Raw genomic sequence first — 15,352 nt, forward strand, 5'->3', positions numbered from 1 at the left:
CTATTTATGTCGTAGAGGGCTTGGAGGCACATACTGAATCAATCGAGATACACCAGCTCTGTGAAGAACTCACGTGTGAACTGGCACTTGTCAAGATTAAAATAAAAAACTTCACTATTCAAGTAATGGGGAATATATAGATCTCCAGCAGGTAACATTGATGATGCACTGAACATATTGTCACAATCACTGGAAGATACCAAAGCCGAGAGCTCGCCACTTATTGTAATGGGAGATATAAATATTGATAATATGAAACCTGACAGGAATACAGCAAGGCTGAATGAAATACTCGCTCTTCATGACATGACAAGGATAGACTTGCCCCCTACCAGAATAACCCCTCACTCGGAAACCTCGATTGACTGCTTATGCACCAATCTTGACCCAGCAGACATCATCACAGATGTAATAAGCACTGGACTCTCAGACCACACTGCCCAAACTTGCAAAATTCTATCCACAAAACAACCCCAAAGGCCACAGATCCTATAAAGGTGCTTAAATCAAAGAAACCTAAATGAACTTAAAGCCCTTCTTCAGCAAGAGGACTGGGAACCTGTCATGCATGCCTTATCAGCAGAAGAAGCATACAACATCTTCAACACAAAACTGTCACTGGCACTCAACACAGCATGCCCCAAGATAAGGAAAAGACCCAAACCTAGACCTACTAAACCAAAAACTGTTTTCGGATAAAGAAGAAGCACTGCAGCTAAAAAACAACTACCTGGAGAGACTGCAGCAATACAATGTGACAGGTGATGACAATCACAAAAAGAAAGCAGCCGAAATCAAGAAATCCTATGACCTAAGGCACAGATCTCTCTACGGAAACAAGCATCCGAAAATTACATCAACAATGCAGACAATAAATCAAAGGCCATATGGAACATTATTAATAATGTGAGAGTCAGAAAAACGCAAAAATCTGAAATAAAACTGCGGATAGATGGCAAAATGGTCGATGATGCAGAGCAAATTGCAGCCCATCTGAACGAATTTTTCACCAATATTGCTGACCAAACTCTGGAAAAATGATCAAAACAGGGTAGTGACAATGGGCCGTATACCAAGATCTACAAATCACACACTGACCTCTATGGCCCCCCACAAACGAAGCAGAAATAAAAGACGCTGTAAGAAGCCTAAAATCAAAGAATTCCTCTGGGACCGATGAAATATCATCTAAGCTCTTAAAGCACTGTGTAGATGAACTCTATGCCCCACTGGAAATAATATTTAACAAATCATTTGCCCAAGGTCAATTCCCAACAGGCATGAAAATCTCAAAGGTCTATCCAAAGTACAAAAAAGGTAGGATGCCCTAGCAACAGACAGCAGCTACCGACCAATTTCCCTCATTTTAACCTTCTCAAAGCTCTGTGAGAAAATAGCTCTTAAAAGGCTAATGACATACTGCAATGAAAACAACCTACTTACAAGCACACAGCACGGCTTTACAAAGGGCAAGTCAACAACAACTGCAATGATAAAAACTAATAGAAACTGTGATAGATGACCTTGAAGAAAGAAAACTCTCAACTGCTCTCTTCCTGGACTTCTCTAAGGCTTTCGATTGCCTGAGCCACGGTCTCATCATCAGGAAGCTTGAAGCCCTAGGCATATGTGGTACAGCTAAAGAATGGTTTAAAAGCTACCTGACTGGACGACAAAAACTGGTAGAACTACAACACACAACCAAAAATATTACGACAAATATCCAATCCAGCATGCTGCCGGTAACCCGAGGAGTACCACAGGGCTCCGTTTTGGGACCGGTGCTCTTCATCTTATTCACCAATGATATGCCCCAACATCTACAGGACTACTGCAGTACCATAATGTATGCAGATGACACCACCCTGCTGTTTAAGTGATAAAACACCTGAGAACCTAGCTATCAACTCATACATATCCCTAAATCCAGCCTACCAGTACTGCCATAACAATGATTTGGTTGTCAACCCCAGCAAAACCAGCCAAATGGGATTTGGATATCTTAATCAAGAGGTACCACAGATTCCAGGTGTCACTATGGAAAAACAAAGTAAAATTCTGGGCCTAACCCCTTGACAGCATGTTAAACTGGACCACACACATAGACAACCTTTGTAGAAAACTGAACTCCAGTGTTTATGCAATCAAACAAATCAAAGCCATAAGTGACCTAACTACAGCAAGAACAGCATATTTTGCACTCTTTGAGACCCATCTAAGGTATGGCCTTGCTGTTTGGGGAGCAGCCTCTGCAAACAAACATCCAAAGAATTTTGCTAATACAAAAGAGGGCCATCAGAATCCTGGCTGGACTACAGAGACTGGACACTTGCAGAGGTGCTTTCAAGTCACTTGGAATCCTAACTATCATCAACCTATACATACAAGAAACAGTCATGCATGCTGATGGACAAAACATGACAAGGGGCTCTGATATACACACGCACAACACCCGCAACGCACAACTCTACAGTCTTCCAGCACACCGCCTAGCTCAATATGAGAAAAAAACCCAACGTTATACGGGAATTAAATTCCTCAATCGACTGCCCAGAAACCTAAGATCAAGAAATGGGAATTAAATTGAAGATAGGACTCCACAGCTGGCTGGCCGAACGGCCTTTCTACACCATAAATGAGTTCCTTTCAACATGGATAGACTGTCTCCAAAAAACATCTCAATAAGTTTTTAACAAGTTATGTACAACATCATTGTAAAACTGACACCATTTCTGTTCTTGATGAACATGTAATAAAAGAATATTTTGATTTGATTTGATTGATTTGATTTGAAGAAAGAGTAACTTCCCCCCCCCCCACCCCCCCCCCCCCCCACCCCCCCCCCCCCCCACCCCCCCCCCCCCCCACCCCCCCCCCCCCCCACCCCCCCCCCCCCCCACCCCCCCAAAATTTAATTTTGCTTCAATAAATTATAATTGTAAACATTATACAACCAGACAGTTTTAAACATAACATCAAAAGCTCAAGATAGTGATTTATATAATCTCAGCAATGTCAAAACATCGGCTACTTTGTGTTTGTTTTTTGTTTGGTAGGAAATAAAAAAGGTAAAAGCTTAAAACAATGTTCCTCTAATCAGCTGACGTTTCAGGCCTCTATTCAGGTAATTCATTTGATTGGGATAGTAAACATAGTTACTTTATACAAGGCAAGGAGTATGGCTCTTAGCCTTTCAGTCTTTTAATTGTCTGTTTTTTTTTTTTCAAAGAAAATTTACTTTTTTAATATTATTATTTTTTGAACACGACTTCGCTGATAGCTCATTTGCACCCCGACGAAGACCATTATCATTATGTATCTGCCAGAAATATAAAGTGAAAACAAAGAGTACAAATGATATGGACGAGAAGAACAGGAATAATAGTAGGGTGTTCAAATCTACAGATACGTTGACCTTCGCCTGTGGAGGTAAGGTTGCGCCTTCCTAAGCAAAACGTCACGGGTTCGATTCCCGAGGAGGCTATTTAAGAGTTTGTAAATGGTTTTGAACCGTTTTCACCTTAAACACATTTAGTTTAATCGACTAAGATGTCGTTGGGATAGATGAAGACTCTTTACAATATCCCCCAGTTGAAGGAAGGGTGGATGGATCATCTGGACCTGCAGAGCCTCTCCAGTGATCATGTTATTCAATTTACTGAAGTTGGCATAGTTGCCTGAGAGAATCCTTGTATTAAATTGCCCAAGCAATCGGCTATGATAATAGACCCAACTTAATTAAAACTTTCTCTGAGACGACCCAGACTCCGCGCCAAGTGAACGTATACGATGAGAAGAACGATTTTTGGCCTACATTTTATACTATGAGACAAAGCCTGCCTCAATGACTTGTTTATCTTCCACTTATCAACATAAAGCACCACACATGCCACCATGAACAAATCAGGCATACCACCCGTCCGCGATCTATAACGGTTGAACCGATAAACCCTATATTTTCCGTTTTAACTAAAACTCCTATAATTCGATCCCAAATAATCCGGGAAAATAATTTTGAACATCCAAAAATACCTCAAAATGGCACTTTAAATCTCTTTTAAATTTGATAGACTATTTCAAAACAAACCATAGGTGTTGTTTTACAACCGAAAAAGTCTCTTTTGTACACATTTACATAACAGTACAGTAGAAACCCCTCATATCCGGCCTCGTTTTACCGCACCTCGGTTTATCCGGCCACTTCCCGGAAGCCAATATCGAAATTTATTTACCACGGCTTGCAGACGCGCAGTTGCACGCACTAGTCTCCCACAACTCTTGCGTTAATTTTGGTGTATCTATTTGTTTTACATTTTCCTGTGTTGTCCTCAAGTTGAGCTAATAGGTTTTAACCTGTAAACAGTTCGTTGATTATTTCCAGTGCGGTTAGTACAGTACAGTACAATTGTTTTTGTTTCGTCCAAGTGCTGTGAACTGTAGGTTGGTTTATCCGGCTGAATCGTTATCCGGCCAAGGGCTCGGTCCCGTGGTGGCCGGATATGAGGGGTTCTACTGTAATAAATTTTAATATTGTATACACTGTTTATGCTTATACAAAATGATAAATGATAAATTGCGCCGCTAACCGGATCAGTTCCATTGTATCAGTAAACTTTTTAAAACCTTTCCTAACGACACTTAACATACTTTTTTCACAATAATTTCTAATCTGTCCAAAACTAAGCGGTCGTGAAGAAACATTGTAGTGAATGAACACAACTTAGCCCAAGTCTTAGGATTAATTGCCTCATAATTAAGTACAGATAAATATTACCCACGATTTGGTTAACAAGAACTTTTATTTCTTGTAAATAATACTTTGCTTTTGTAAAAGAAGTATGCTATTCCAGTACAGTTTTTGGTGGGACGGAGAGGCTGATATTGTGTTGTTGCGCCGAGTCTAAAAACAGTTTCAGAAAAAAACTAGTTTAGCTTTCAAATGGTAATTAAGGGAAGCGTTCTCGGCGCAAAGCATTGCTTGGAAATGGAACTTAATTTAAAAGCACGATAACAACCTCATTATTATCATCATCACAGAGTAAAGTGGTAAGGCCTTAGTTGTTTGCTTAATTAACACGAGGTAACACGGTGGTATGTTAGTTTTTCCGTTATGTAAGCTACTGGTGTAGATCGTTATTGTTTTATAACATTGCATTATTTTGGAATTTAAGTAAATGACAGAAGTTCTATAATTAGTACATGTAAAATGCCTTTCAGAATTGTTTGATTATTGGTTCAGTTTCAGTGGTAAACAGTTAAGTTAATTTTAGCATAAAAAGCATATCTTGTGAATTATTTTATTTTATGGCAGGTTTGGTCAACATGTAGACTAAATTATAATACAACAGGGATACCTGTTTGTAATAAATTTACATGAATTAATCAACCTTAACTCACTATTGAATTGTAGAATAATCTTTTAATGATGTTGAAATTTCTGATAAAAAACGCCAAATTTAAGATCAACCTGATAGGGTCAGGTTCTTTTTATAGATCCCGTAATTCTGATATTTAAGTAAACCTCGTTCTAATCAGTTGAATTTATGTATAATAATTCTATTAGATCATTCCTAGGCATGCTAAATACCAGGTTCCATATTTAATTTTTGAAGTGCTCCTACATGCCTTGGTACGTTTCCCGAGAACTTTTATTTAAATGTGAGATGATCCTAGTTTATAATTAACCTTATTCAAAGCCATAGACTTCAATTACACGTTTAGTGATCCTCGTATCACATTGGTACAAACCCCAAGCACACTTATATCCTAAACTAAGATGTTTTATTTATTGGTTATTGGTCACCATTCAAGTAAATACGCCTCAAAGTGAACATTTCTTTCTCTGTGGTATACTTTATTGGCCTTACTGTAGTTTATTTAATTAGAAATCTTGAGTCTATACAAACTAAATTGTACTTGGGTCATTAACAGTATTATACTTTTATATTGATCTTTTCTACAGATTTTCCAACAAGCAATGTGAACTACAGCAATCTGTTTTAGAACCTGAAAACAACAGATGGACCTGAAACTGGTTCAACAGATTGAAATTGTTGTTGATGGTACACAATTATGTCAAGTAATGGAACGCAATTTGTTATACAGTTCCTGCTGATATTCCGCAAAGCGAAGGCAGGAGAGCTGGTGGAGGAGAGTGGACTCAGCAAACTGGCACAACTCACTGAAATCTCCGTGGAGGAGGTGGGGGTCGGTGGCGCCAAGAATTTCTTCGAAGCAAAGGTGCGTGTATTATCCTGTTCTGCATACAAACACAATTAAAATAGGTATCCCAAAAATCAGTAATTAAATAATACATTCGTAAATTATATTATAGTGTTGTAAAAGTAATTTTTGAAATTCAAATTCATTTTAATTGGCATTAATTCCACACCTTTTTTGACACTTACTATATCTATCTATTTTTTGTATTAATTTAGAAGGAATTGCAGATATGAATTGAATGATAAAAGATGGGACCTTTAATCAATATTCAAAAGAACTTAAAATAAAATGTATTGAAAATAAAGACTAACTATCCACCCCCACAACCATAATATTTAGCTTTATATGAGAGGCCAGGTGCATATCTGATTTGAGATATATATTTAATATTTTATATATATATATATATATATATATATATATATATATATATATATATATATATAGGTGAATGTTTGTCTATATGTCTTTTATAGAATCGTAAACTGTTTGACCGATCATTATGAAAATTTGTATCAATATGTATTTTTCTACGTAGAAGGTTTATGTTATGCCTATTGATACAACTTACCACCAGGTAGCGCGGTATTGCAAAAGATCAGTTTTCAAAGCGCCTGCACACTATAAAATGCAATTATGGGACAGTTACGTATATTAAATAACCAAACAATATTTGAAGGGACAAAGTTATAATGTATATTTATCATTAAAATAAATTTCTGGTTGAACTTATAGCTTGAGTGTTACATCTCTTTTATAATAAAGTACATGTATGTGTACAATGGCTATAAATTTACTCTGGTTTTCTTAATTGTGACAACAAGGAAAACTCAACATCGGTGTTGGAAATATAATTCACTTGAAACCACAAGTGCACATACACGGGCGAAGCTTACGAAAAGTGTGCGAAGCTGCGGGAAACAGCTACAGTACTTAATAATAAATAATAATTTTCAATGTAAATATAGGAATTAAGGAGAAGCTGAAAATCCTGCACAGGAAAGAACACTGTAAGCTTGTTCAGTGATAACAAACAAGAAATAATAAAAAAATCTTGTAGGTTAAATCCAATAATTACTATACTATGGATAATTTATATTCCTTTTATTTTTACTTAAAGTAACTAAAACCAGACATTAATACATGCATGTACAGTTTAATGAGAATATGTATCCTTATCAAATTTGGTAATAACTCTTTTGTCTGTTTAGATCGAAGAACTCCGCAGAGGCAGCAAGTTTGAGGACGAGATCAAACAAGAACAGGAGGAGAGGCGAAGACAGGAGGAGGAGAAGGCCCAGCGAAGGATAGCTTTTCAAGGAGAAGGCTGCGTTATTTCAGAACGGCAACTAGAATTATCACCTGCTAGGGTCAATGTTGATGTTGATGTAATTCTGTGTGAGATGTTACCTGTAAGGCTAATATGGCCTAGTCTGTCATAGCAAACTGGAAGCACATCCTTTGTCAGTAATATCAGAGAACATTTTAGCTTCTTCAGTGTAACTTTAAAACACCCAGATTTTTGATTAGACTATGATGGTTGATCAGCTAAAGAAAATAATGTTTTATCAATGAATATGTCACTAGTTTTAAAGATGCATACTGCAAATGTAAAATTTACAGATCTATATTTAAAAATGCTTATTTATTACTTTCAAAGTTGGCTGTGCTTACTAAAGTAGCTTGTCATTTCCAAATGAAGGGTAAGTTTAAGAACAATTCTATATTTATTCAAACTGAGTTTTTCAATGCAATAACTACTTCTATAAATAGGTACCGTAATACTAAGTATCGCTATACTCTTTCTTAACAAAAGATGCTTATCAGTTGGGTGGGGAGCTCATTAAAGACCATAATTAGTTGGCTATAGCTACTGAAATTGCATGAACTAATTTTGGCTTAATGAAATATTTAAAAAAATGTTGTATTCTTACATCACACCAATACACTGGCTTCAGTTTCAATATATTGTAACAGGATGAAAACATGCGATGGCAGCTGTTTCTACCCAATTTATCCATACTGGTCAGTTCTGCAAGCATCTACAAATAGGTGTAGATATGTAAAATAGCAGAGAAGTAAATTGTAAAATAAGTATTGATAACCTTCAGTAATAAATGTGAAGATAGTTTTAATGTAAAATAAAAGGAAATGTGAAAGCATTTTGTAACTGATGGACCAAATCGAAACTGGAAGACTTTTCGATGAAGATTTGAAGTAATACGGATATGTTCGTTTTTAAGAGTAATTACTGCAAAACATCATTGTGTACGTTACCTCGAACCTAATTTAGATAATGAATACCATTTAAAAATTGTTTAATAATTAGAATACTAAAAATAACTTTTTGAATTGGGTGTTAAATGCTTATAATATAACCCTCAGTGATAATACAAGACTACCAACAAATTCGAATGTAGCTAAGTGTACACGTTCAATATCTAGTTTAGGTTCAGAGTGTACGGTATATTTGTTGACTGATGCTGGACACAAAGTTAGAATATTTCCATCATTATTTATATTGTTTGTGTTGTTAGTTGTAGCAGTTTTATTTTTTTAATAGCTGAACAAAGCATGCTTCATGCAAATACTATTCCTACTGTTTTTAATAAAGCTGTATTAGGCAGAACTATTGTGTTGTATATATTTTGTAATAAATGTTTGAAAATTTTTTGTAATGTTTTAGAAATAAACATTTAGTGTTATTCTTATAGTACCTTGTCTCTTTTTTCTATCCATTCTCAATTATACAAATTAAAAAGAACCAGACTCTTTATATATTTATAATCATTATATGTGACTTAAATAGTGTAACAAGACATGCCAGGCTGTTCTGGAACTGGAATCATTCCGAATAGAAAGTTCTGGGCTCAGAACTAGTTCCACAAGATAGTCTCAGTTCCAGGTGTTTCGTCTCAGAAGTTCTTGCCTTCATTATTTATTGTCCTGGCATGATATAGTGTTCCGTAATTATGTATGAGATGTAGGATATTCCTATTACATTAATGCCTTAACAATATTTACAAATGGAATTTAACCACTTCTTCCCTTAAATGGTTTTCAACATAGATTCTGTATGGATTTACGGTACCATAACAGCAGTTTAAATTTTAAATTCCCTCCTTAAAAGTTACTGTATAAATGACCAAAGTAAAACAGTTCAGAGAGTTCTGAATACACATCTTTATAATAAAATTATGATGACTTTATTGATTAAAACAAGAAGTTCAACTCTCACAATGAATCGTCATCAGGAAGCCAAGAGAATTTAAATGATAATATAAAGATATAGAAATTTCAGAAGTTGGACCAGAAGATCACCAGAGCTTCAGGAGGTAGGCCTAGTGTGTGGTAGGCCTAGGTCGACCCGTTTGCAACCAGAGTTTAGAACTAGTTTTCAAACGCAACGAGTTTGCAACCAAAATAAAACCTGACTCCACACACGACGCGACTGGGTGTGGATCAGTTGGCGATCTCTGTGCGAACATGCGTATAGTGGTATAGTAATGTTTACATTCACATTTTTTACTTGATAAATTATCAATAATTGAATAGTTATTTGTCGGAGTGTAACTTTATCGATCATGTCAAGTACTAGTGAGGATGAGGAAGACATAATTGCATGTTTTCTACGTCGTAGACAACGAAGAATGCGCAGAAAATATTGGTGTCACCCATACATAGAGAAAAATGTAAGGTGCAGACTATTCGTAGCAGCTGAACAATTAAAAGAGACAGACAGAAAGTTTATAGCTTTCTACAGAATGTCCAAAGAGTCATATGTGGAATTGGTGACGCTGGTTGCTCCATTTATACATAAGGTTGACACAAATATGAGGGAATGTGTGACTGCTGAAGAAAGAATACTCATAACTCTAAGGTATGTATTTATTGTCAAAATACAAAATTAGATATCAAGTAATTATTCCAGATTTTGCACATAGAACTGGTTGGCGTCAATGTCCTGTGTAAATTGCGTGTAGTAATTACCAGCGGATGTTGGCGGCGCACTAATATTGCTGCCTGACTGGTGAGAGATTAGTGAAATGCTGGAATGTGGCGACGCTGGTGTGACATCTGATGTGCCTGATATTTCATCAATAAGAGTAAAAACTTTGCGTTTAAATTGTTTGATTTGTGAATCACTGAGTTCTTCAAACTCTGGTATCAAGCTAAGAAGGAACATTTTCAAAGCTTATTTCTTGTTACTATCGTTTGCGGTAGTACTATTTTCAAGTCGTGCTGTTTTTGCCTTAAACTATGCAGCAAAAAATTGATCTGCTTCGACAGCGGCTTTTTTCTTCTGCGTTAGGCGTTTTTTAACCTTCATTCGGAATGGACGATGGCTGTGAGCTGGTATGAGGTTTTATTGGTATGATTGGGGATGACCGGGAAGTATTATCCTGTACTATTGACGGCGATTGCGGTGATTCAATTGAAGGATCATCTGGAATATCATCCAATATTTGTGATTCCAATAAAGTTTCGTCGGTATTTACGTCGCTACAGTTAGGAACCTCTGGTAAATTTCCTGTAGAAGGAGGAGCTGATGTTCTTACAAACGGCAAACAAAACTGCATGGCCTCTGCCAGGTAGTAGGCCTTCTTCTTAGCGCCAGATCCCGAAGGTGAAGGTTTGATTTTTCGCATGAATACTGTCCGGAGATTACGCCACTTGTCTTTGCATTCCGCAGCTGAAAAGAAAAAAAGGGGTAGCAAAACTTGAATCGGTTGGCCGATGTAAGTTGTAGTATAAAGTATAAATGCACAATATTGTACGTGTGATAAGTACACTAAGTATTTATATATAATTTATGAAAACCCGTCAGTAATTATGCTTGTTACATTCAAGCGTTTGTTACAGGTATTTGGCTACAGGATGTTCATTTGTCGCTCTCTCTTTATATTTTGCAAGAGGCGAGAGTACAGTTGGAGTCATTATTAAAGAAACCACGAAAATCATTTGGAATGCATTGCAAGCAACTTACATGCTGGTACCAATAGGTGACCAATGGAAAGTAATTGCCGAACGTTTTGAGACATTGTGGAACTTACCAAATTGCCTTGGGGCGTTAGACGGAAAGCATATCCGCATTGAGAAATATCCAAATACTGGTTCAGAAAATTTTAACTATAAAAGTTTCAATTCAATAATCTTACTCGGATGCTGTGATGCTGATGGTGCTTTCACTATGATAGAACCAGGATATGCTGGACGAAATAGCGATGGAGGTGTTTACAAGGTCAGTGCCATGCGATACTGGCTCAACCATGGTGCTTTTCAAACTCCGCCACCCACCCCATTGCGATACGACGACATACAAAGACCATTCCCTTACTACTTCTTGGCAGATGAAGCGTTTCCACTAGCACGCAATGTAATGAGACCATACAATGGAAAATCACTCAATGATGTAAAAAGAATATTTAACTACAGATTAAGCCGAGGAAGAAAATCTATTGAATGCACGTTTGGTATGGCTACTGAAAAGTTTGCAGTGTTAAATGGTCCCATAAGATGTCGCAATGCAGAAACAGTAATCGACATCGTAAAAGCCGCTTGTTATCCTACACAATTACGTACGGAAAAGAGAAGGTATCGACTATACGCCGGCTACAGTGGAAATAGCTGAAGGACCATTGCCCAAGACAGCATCCAATCACTGAACGCTCTTCGGCAGTTACTGTGAGACAATATTTGGCAAGTTACTTCATTTCTCCTCAAGCATCTCTGCCCTGGCAGTGGGAAAAAGCTATAGAATAAATCATTCTTCCAAGTGAAACATCATTGATTGCAAGATGTCGGTTTTGCAAGCCTATAAGGACTCAAGTAAACTGTCAAAACATACTTCAATAAAACTTTGTACATTAAATTATAACTATATTTTGTAACTGACTTATTATTAATTTCTTTTCATTTAAAATTATAATACAGAATGTCCCATAAATAAAGGGCCAAAATCCATGATATTTTAAATGGGTAAAATATTTTACATTACCGCCATTATAAAACGGTAAAAAATGTTTTTATTTTCCTCAAGACTGTATTATCAACCGCATGAATTTTTAGTTTCTCACATATACTATAGTACAGATAAAGTATGGTGGTCATGAAAAAATTCGAATTTTAAACGGTTTAAACTGTCAAATTATCGATGATAACGATAGGTCTTGAGATATCAACACTAAACATTTTTGCTTATTTTGACTAAAAAACCATATCGTTTGGCTGGCACTACTTCACAACGGGACACCCTGCACATATCTGCTATCAATTACCTGTCATGTTCATTGCTACTCCAATCACGTGCCAAGCCTTGTCAGTTATATCCTTTCTAGAATATCCTGGTAATTTGTAATTATACAACACTTCGTACTTTTCGACCTCTGCTACAAGTTTTAAATTCAACTCTTGATCACCCATCTTGCACTCACAAACACGTGAAACTATGCAACGCAACTGTTTGGTGACAAGAAAATACGGTCGCATGCGACCAGTCGGCAACTGATTTCAAACTGGTTGCAGTTTAGTCAGCCCGTGTGTTGATCCCCACTCCAGCACACGTCCAAGGTCATCAAACAGTTGCGTCTGCAAACCGATTTGAAACTATAGTCGCAAACCGGTCGAACCCGTGTGTGGTAGGCCTAACTGTTGAGGTTATGTTTTAGATTTAAGTTGCGAGTTTATGTTTACACAGTGTGACAGTCGCACAAGTGAAGTAAATAATCAAAGTAGTGAAGTTGTAGTTTTGTTTCAGTTTATTTAGTGTTGGTTATTGTATTGTTCTTTAAAATGAAAAGATTCTTATCTTCAAATAAAACTGAACAAGGAAGTAAACAAAGTAGTGATTCCGCGTCAAACTTCTGCAAAGAGCGATGCCGAGGCAGCTGAGGGAAGCCGTAAACCAAAATACAGAAAATATGACGATAAGTATTTAGATTTTGGTTTTTCTTGTATTGAAATTAATAATGAAGAGCGCCCGCAATGTGTTGTTTGCATGAAGGTTTTATCAGTCGAATCTATGCTGCCTAGTAAACTAAAATGGCATTTAGAAACTGTCCACTCAAACTTGATAGGGAAACCAAGAGAGTTCTTTAAAAGAAAGGAAACTGAGGCAGTAAAACAAAAGGCTTCTTTTTTTAAACATTCCAAAGCTAACAGCGATGCACTTTTAGCTTCATTCAAAGTGGCATATCACATTGTAAAATGAAAAAAGCCTCACACAATTGCGGAAGAGCTTATTTTACCAGCTGCCGTTGACATGGCTAAGATAATGATTGGCGAGGATGCAGGGAAGCAGCTTCTTAAAATTCCTCTGTCAAACAATACAATAAGCAGGAGGATTGATGACATATCTGAGGACATTAACAACCAGCTATAAATAGTTTGAGAGGTAAAGAGTTCGGAATTCAATTAGACGAGGCTACTGACAGTCACAAAGACGCTAATTTAATTTGCTACGTTAGGTATGTGAATGAAAACCAGTTGATAGAAGAATTGTTGTTTTGTAAGGAAATTGAAGGAGGCACCTCTGGTAAAGAGTTGTTTTGATGTTGTTAACAATTTTATGGGGGAGAATGATATTAACTGGGAAGACTGTGTTGGGGTGTGTACTGATGGAGGCCGGTCAATGTCAGGCCACTACCAAGGACTGCAATCTCGCATTCGGGAAAAAGCCCCAAACGCTGTTTGGACACACTGTATTATACACCGAGAAGCACTGGCAGCAGCAAAGTTCAGTTCAGAGTTAAGTGCAGTTATAAAAACCGTGATCCAAGTAATAAATTTTTATCAAAACAAGACCAATGAAAGCCCGGTTTTTTTATAAACTATGTGATGACACAGGCGCTCAACACTCGTCGCTTTTGTACTATAGCAGTGCTCGATGGCTATCTCTGGGCAATTCTCTGCTAAGATTGTTTGAGCTGAGGCAAGAAATCCACATTTTTCTGAGTGAAGACAATAATGCTCTTGCTGATATGTTTATTGATAAAAGTTTTCTCCTTAAATTGGCGTTCCTGACAGATATTTTTGAACGTTTGAACATTCTTAACAAGTCTTTGCAGGCGAACAATACGGATATTTTTCAATTGACCAGTAAAGTTGAAGCATTCAAGAAGAAACTTGTGCTTTGGGAAAAAAGTTTGAAGAATGGAGATTGTTCGATGTTTTCAACTTTGAATCAGTTTCTTAAAGAAAACGATCTTACTCTGAAAGAAGAAATGAAAACAATGTTGACTCAGCACTTGTCTAGAGTACAAAGTTATTTTGAAGACTACCTGTCAAAAGATGAAATCAAAGTGCAGCAGTGGGTAAACGACCCTTTTCAAACTGAAATGCCTGAAAACTTCAACAATGAAGAAGCAGAACAGCTAATTGACATTTCAACGGACTTGTCATTGAAATCAAAATTTCAGTCCCAATCCCTGTTTGAGTTTTGGAATGGTATTGAAAACGAATTTTCACTGTTGAGCAAAAAGGCTTTGCGTGCAGTTATTCCATTTGCAAGTTCTTACCTTTGCGAGTGTGGTTTTTTCCGCTGTTGCAGCGATATAATCCAAGTATAGAGCAAAGCTTAACATTGAAAAGGAAATTCGGGTTGCTATATCAAAATTTACACCCAGGTACAATGAGCTTATAAAAGACAAACAAGTGCATCCGTCCCATTGAAACAGAAACTTATGGACTTTGTTATTTATGTATAATATTTTTCAAGTTAGCATTTCATTTCTATTATAGAATTTTCTTATAAATGGAGTCGTGTTTTTCTTATGGTTGTTTTAAGTTATTATTATTACATTTTTTGCAATAAATCAAGTACAATCCAACTTTTGTGTGTTTAATGATGTTTTTTACCGTTGTAAGAACAAGGTAAACCAGGTGTGTGTTAAAAAAGTAATAACAATCTTATTAACAATGCTACGTAAAGTATAATAACAAATAACTATTAAATTTTTATACTAACAATTTAATTATTGTAATGTAAGTGCAATGCAAAACGAATAAATTATACTAGGTGCGCCGCAAAGCCATGTCTGTACTCAAAGGGAGCCGTGGGCCAAAAAAGTTTGGGAAACATCTGGCCTAGGAGATTATGTCCGCCAAAAACTATGAAGACATTACATAATGT

At 36.6% G+C, this 15,352-nt stretch overlaps 2 protein-coding genes across 2 annotated transcripts; both read left to right on the plus strand.

Annotated features, from left to right (window-relative positions):
* The first annotated feature begins 6,035 nt into the window (after positions 1-6,035).
* Positions 6,036-8,938, plus strand: LOC124361968 (EF-hand domain-containing protein D2 homolog). Its single transcript, XM_046816078.1, has 2 exons — positions 6,036-6,240; positions 7,434-8,938. The coding sequence occupies exons 1-2, from the start codon at positions 6,073-6,075 to the stop codon at positions 7,662-7,664; spliced, it is 399 nt and encodes a 132-aa protein (XP_046672034.1). The 5' UTR covers positions 6,036-6,072; the 3' UTR covers positions 7,665-8,938.
* A 2,475-nt stretch (positions 8,939-11,413) lies between these two features.
* LOC124363411 lies at positions 11,414-11,854 on the plus strand. The gene has a single exon (XM_046818660.1). The coding sequence runs from the start codon at positions 11,414-11,416 to the stop codon at positions 11,852-11,854; it is 441 nt and encodes a 146-aa protein (XP_046674616.1).
* Positions 11,855-15,352: the final 3,498 nt, after the last annotated feature.

Source organism: Homalodisca vitripennis, chromosome 5 (assembly GCF_021130785.1).
Source record: "Homalodisca vitripennis isolate AUS2020 chromosome 5, UT_GWSS_2.1, whole genome shotgun sequence".
NCBI classification, from domain to species: Eukaryota; Metazoa; Arthropoda; class Insecta; order Hemiptera; family Cicadellidae; genus Homalodisca; species Homalodisca vitripennis.

Coding starts and splice junctions, on each gene's coding strand:
- LOC124361968 (XM_046816078.1), top strand. CDS start 6,073: ATGTCAAGTAATGGAACGCAATTTGTTATACAGTTCCTGCTGATATTC. Junction 6,241..7,433: donor AGAATTTCTTCGAAGCAAAG/GTGCGTGTATTA, acceptor TTGTCTGTTTAG/ATCGAAGAACTCCGCAGAGG.
- LOC124363411 (XM_046818660.1), top strand. CDS start 11,414: ATGATAGAACCAGGATATGCTGGACGAAATAGCGATGGAGGTGTTTAC.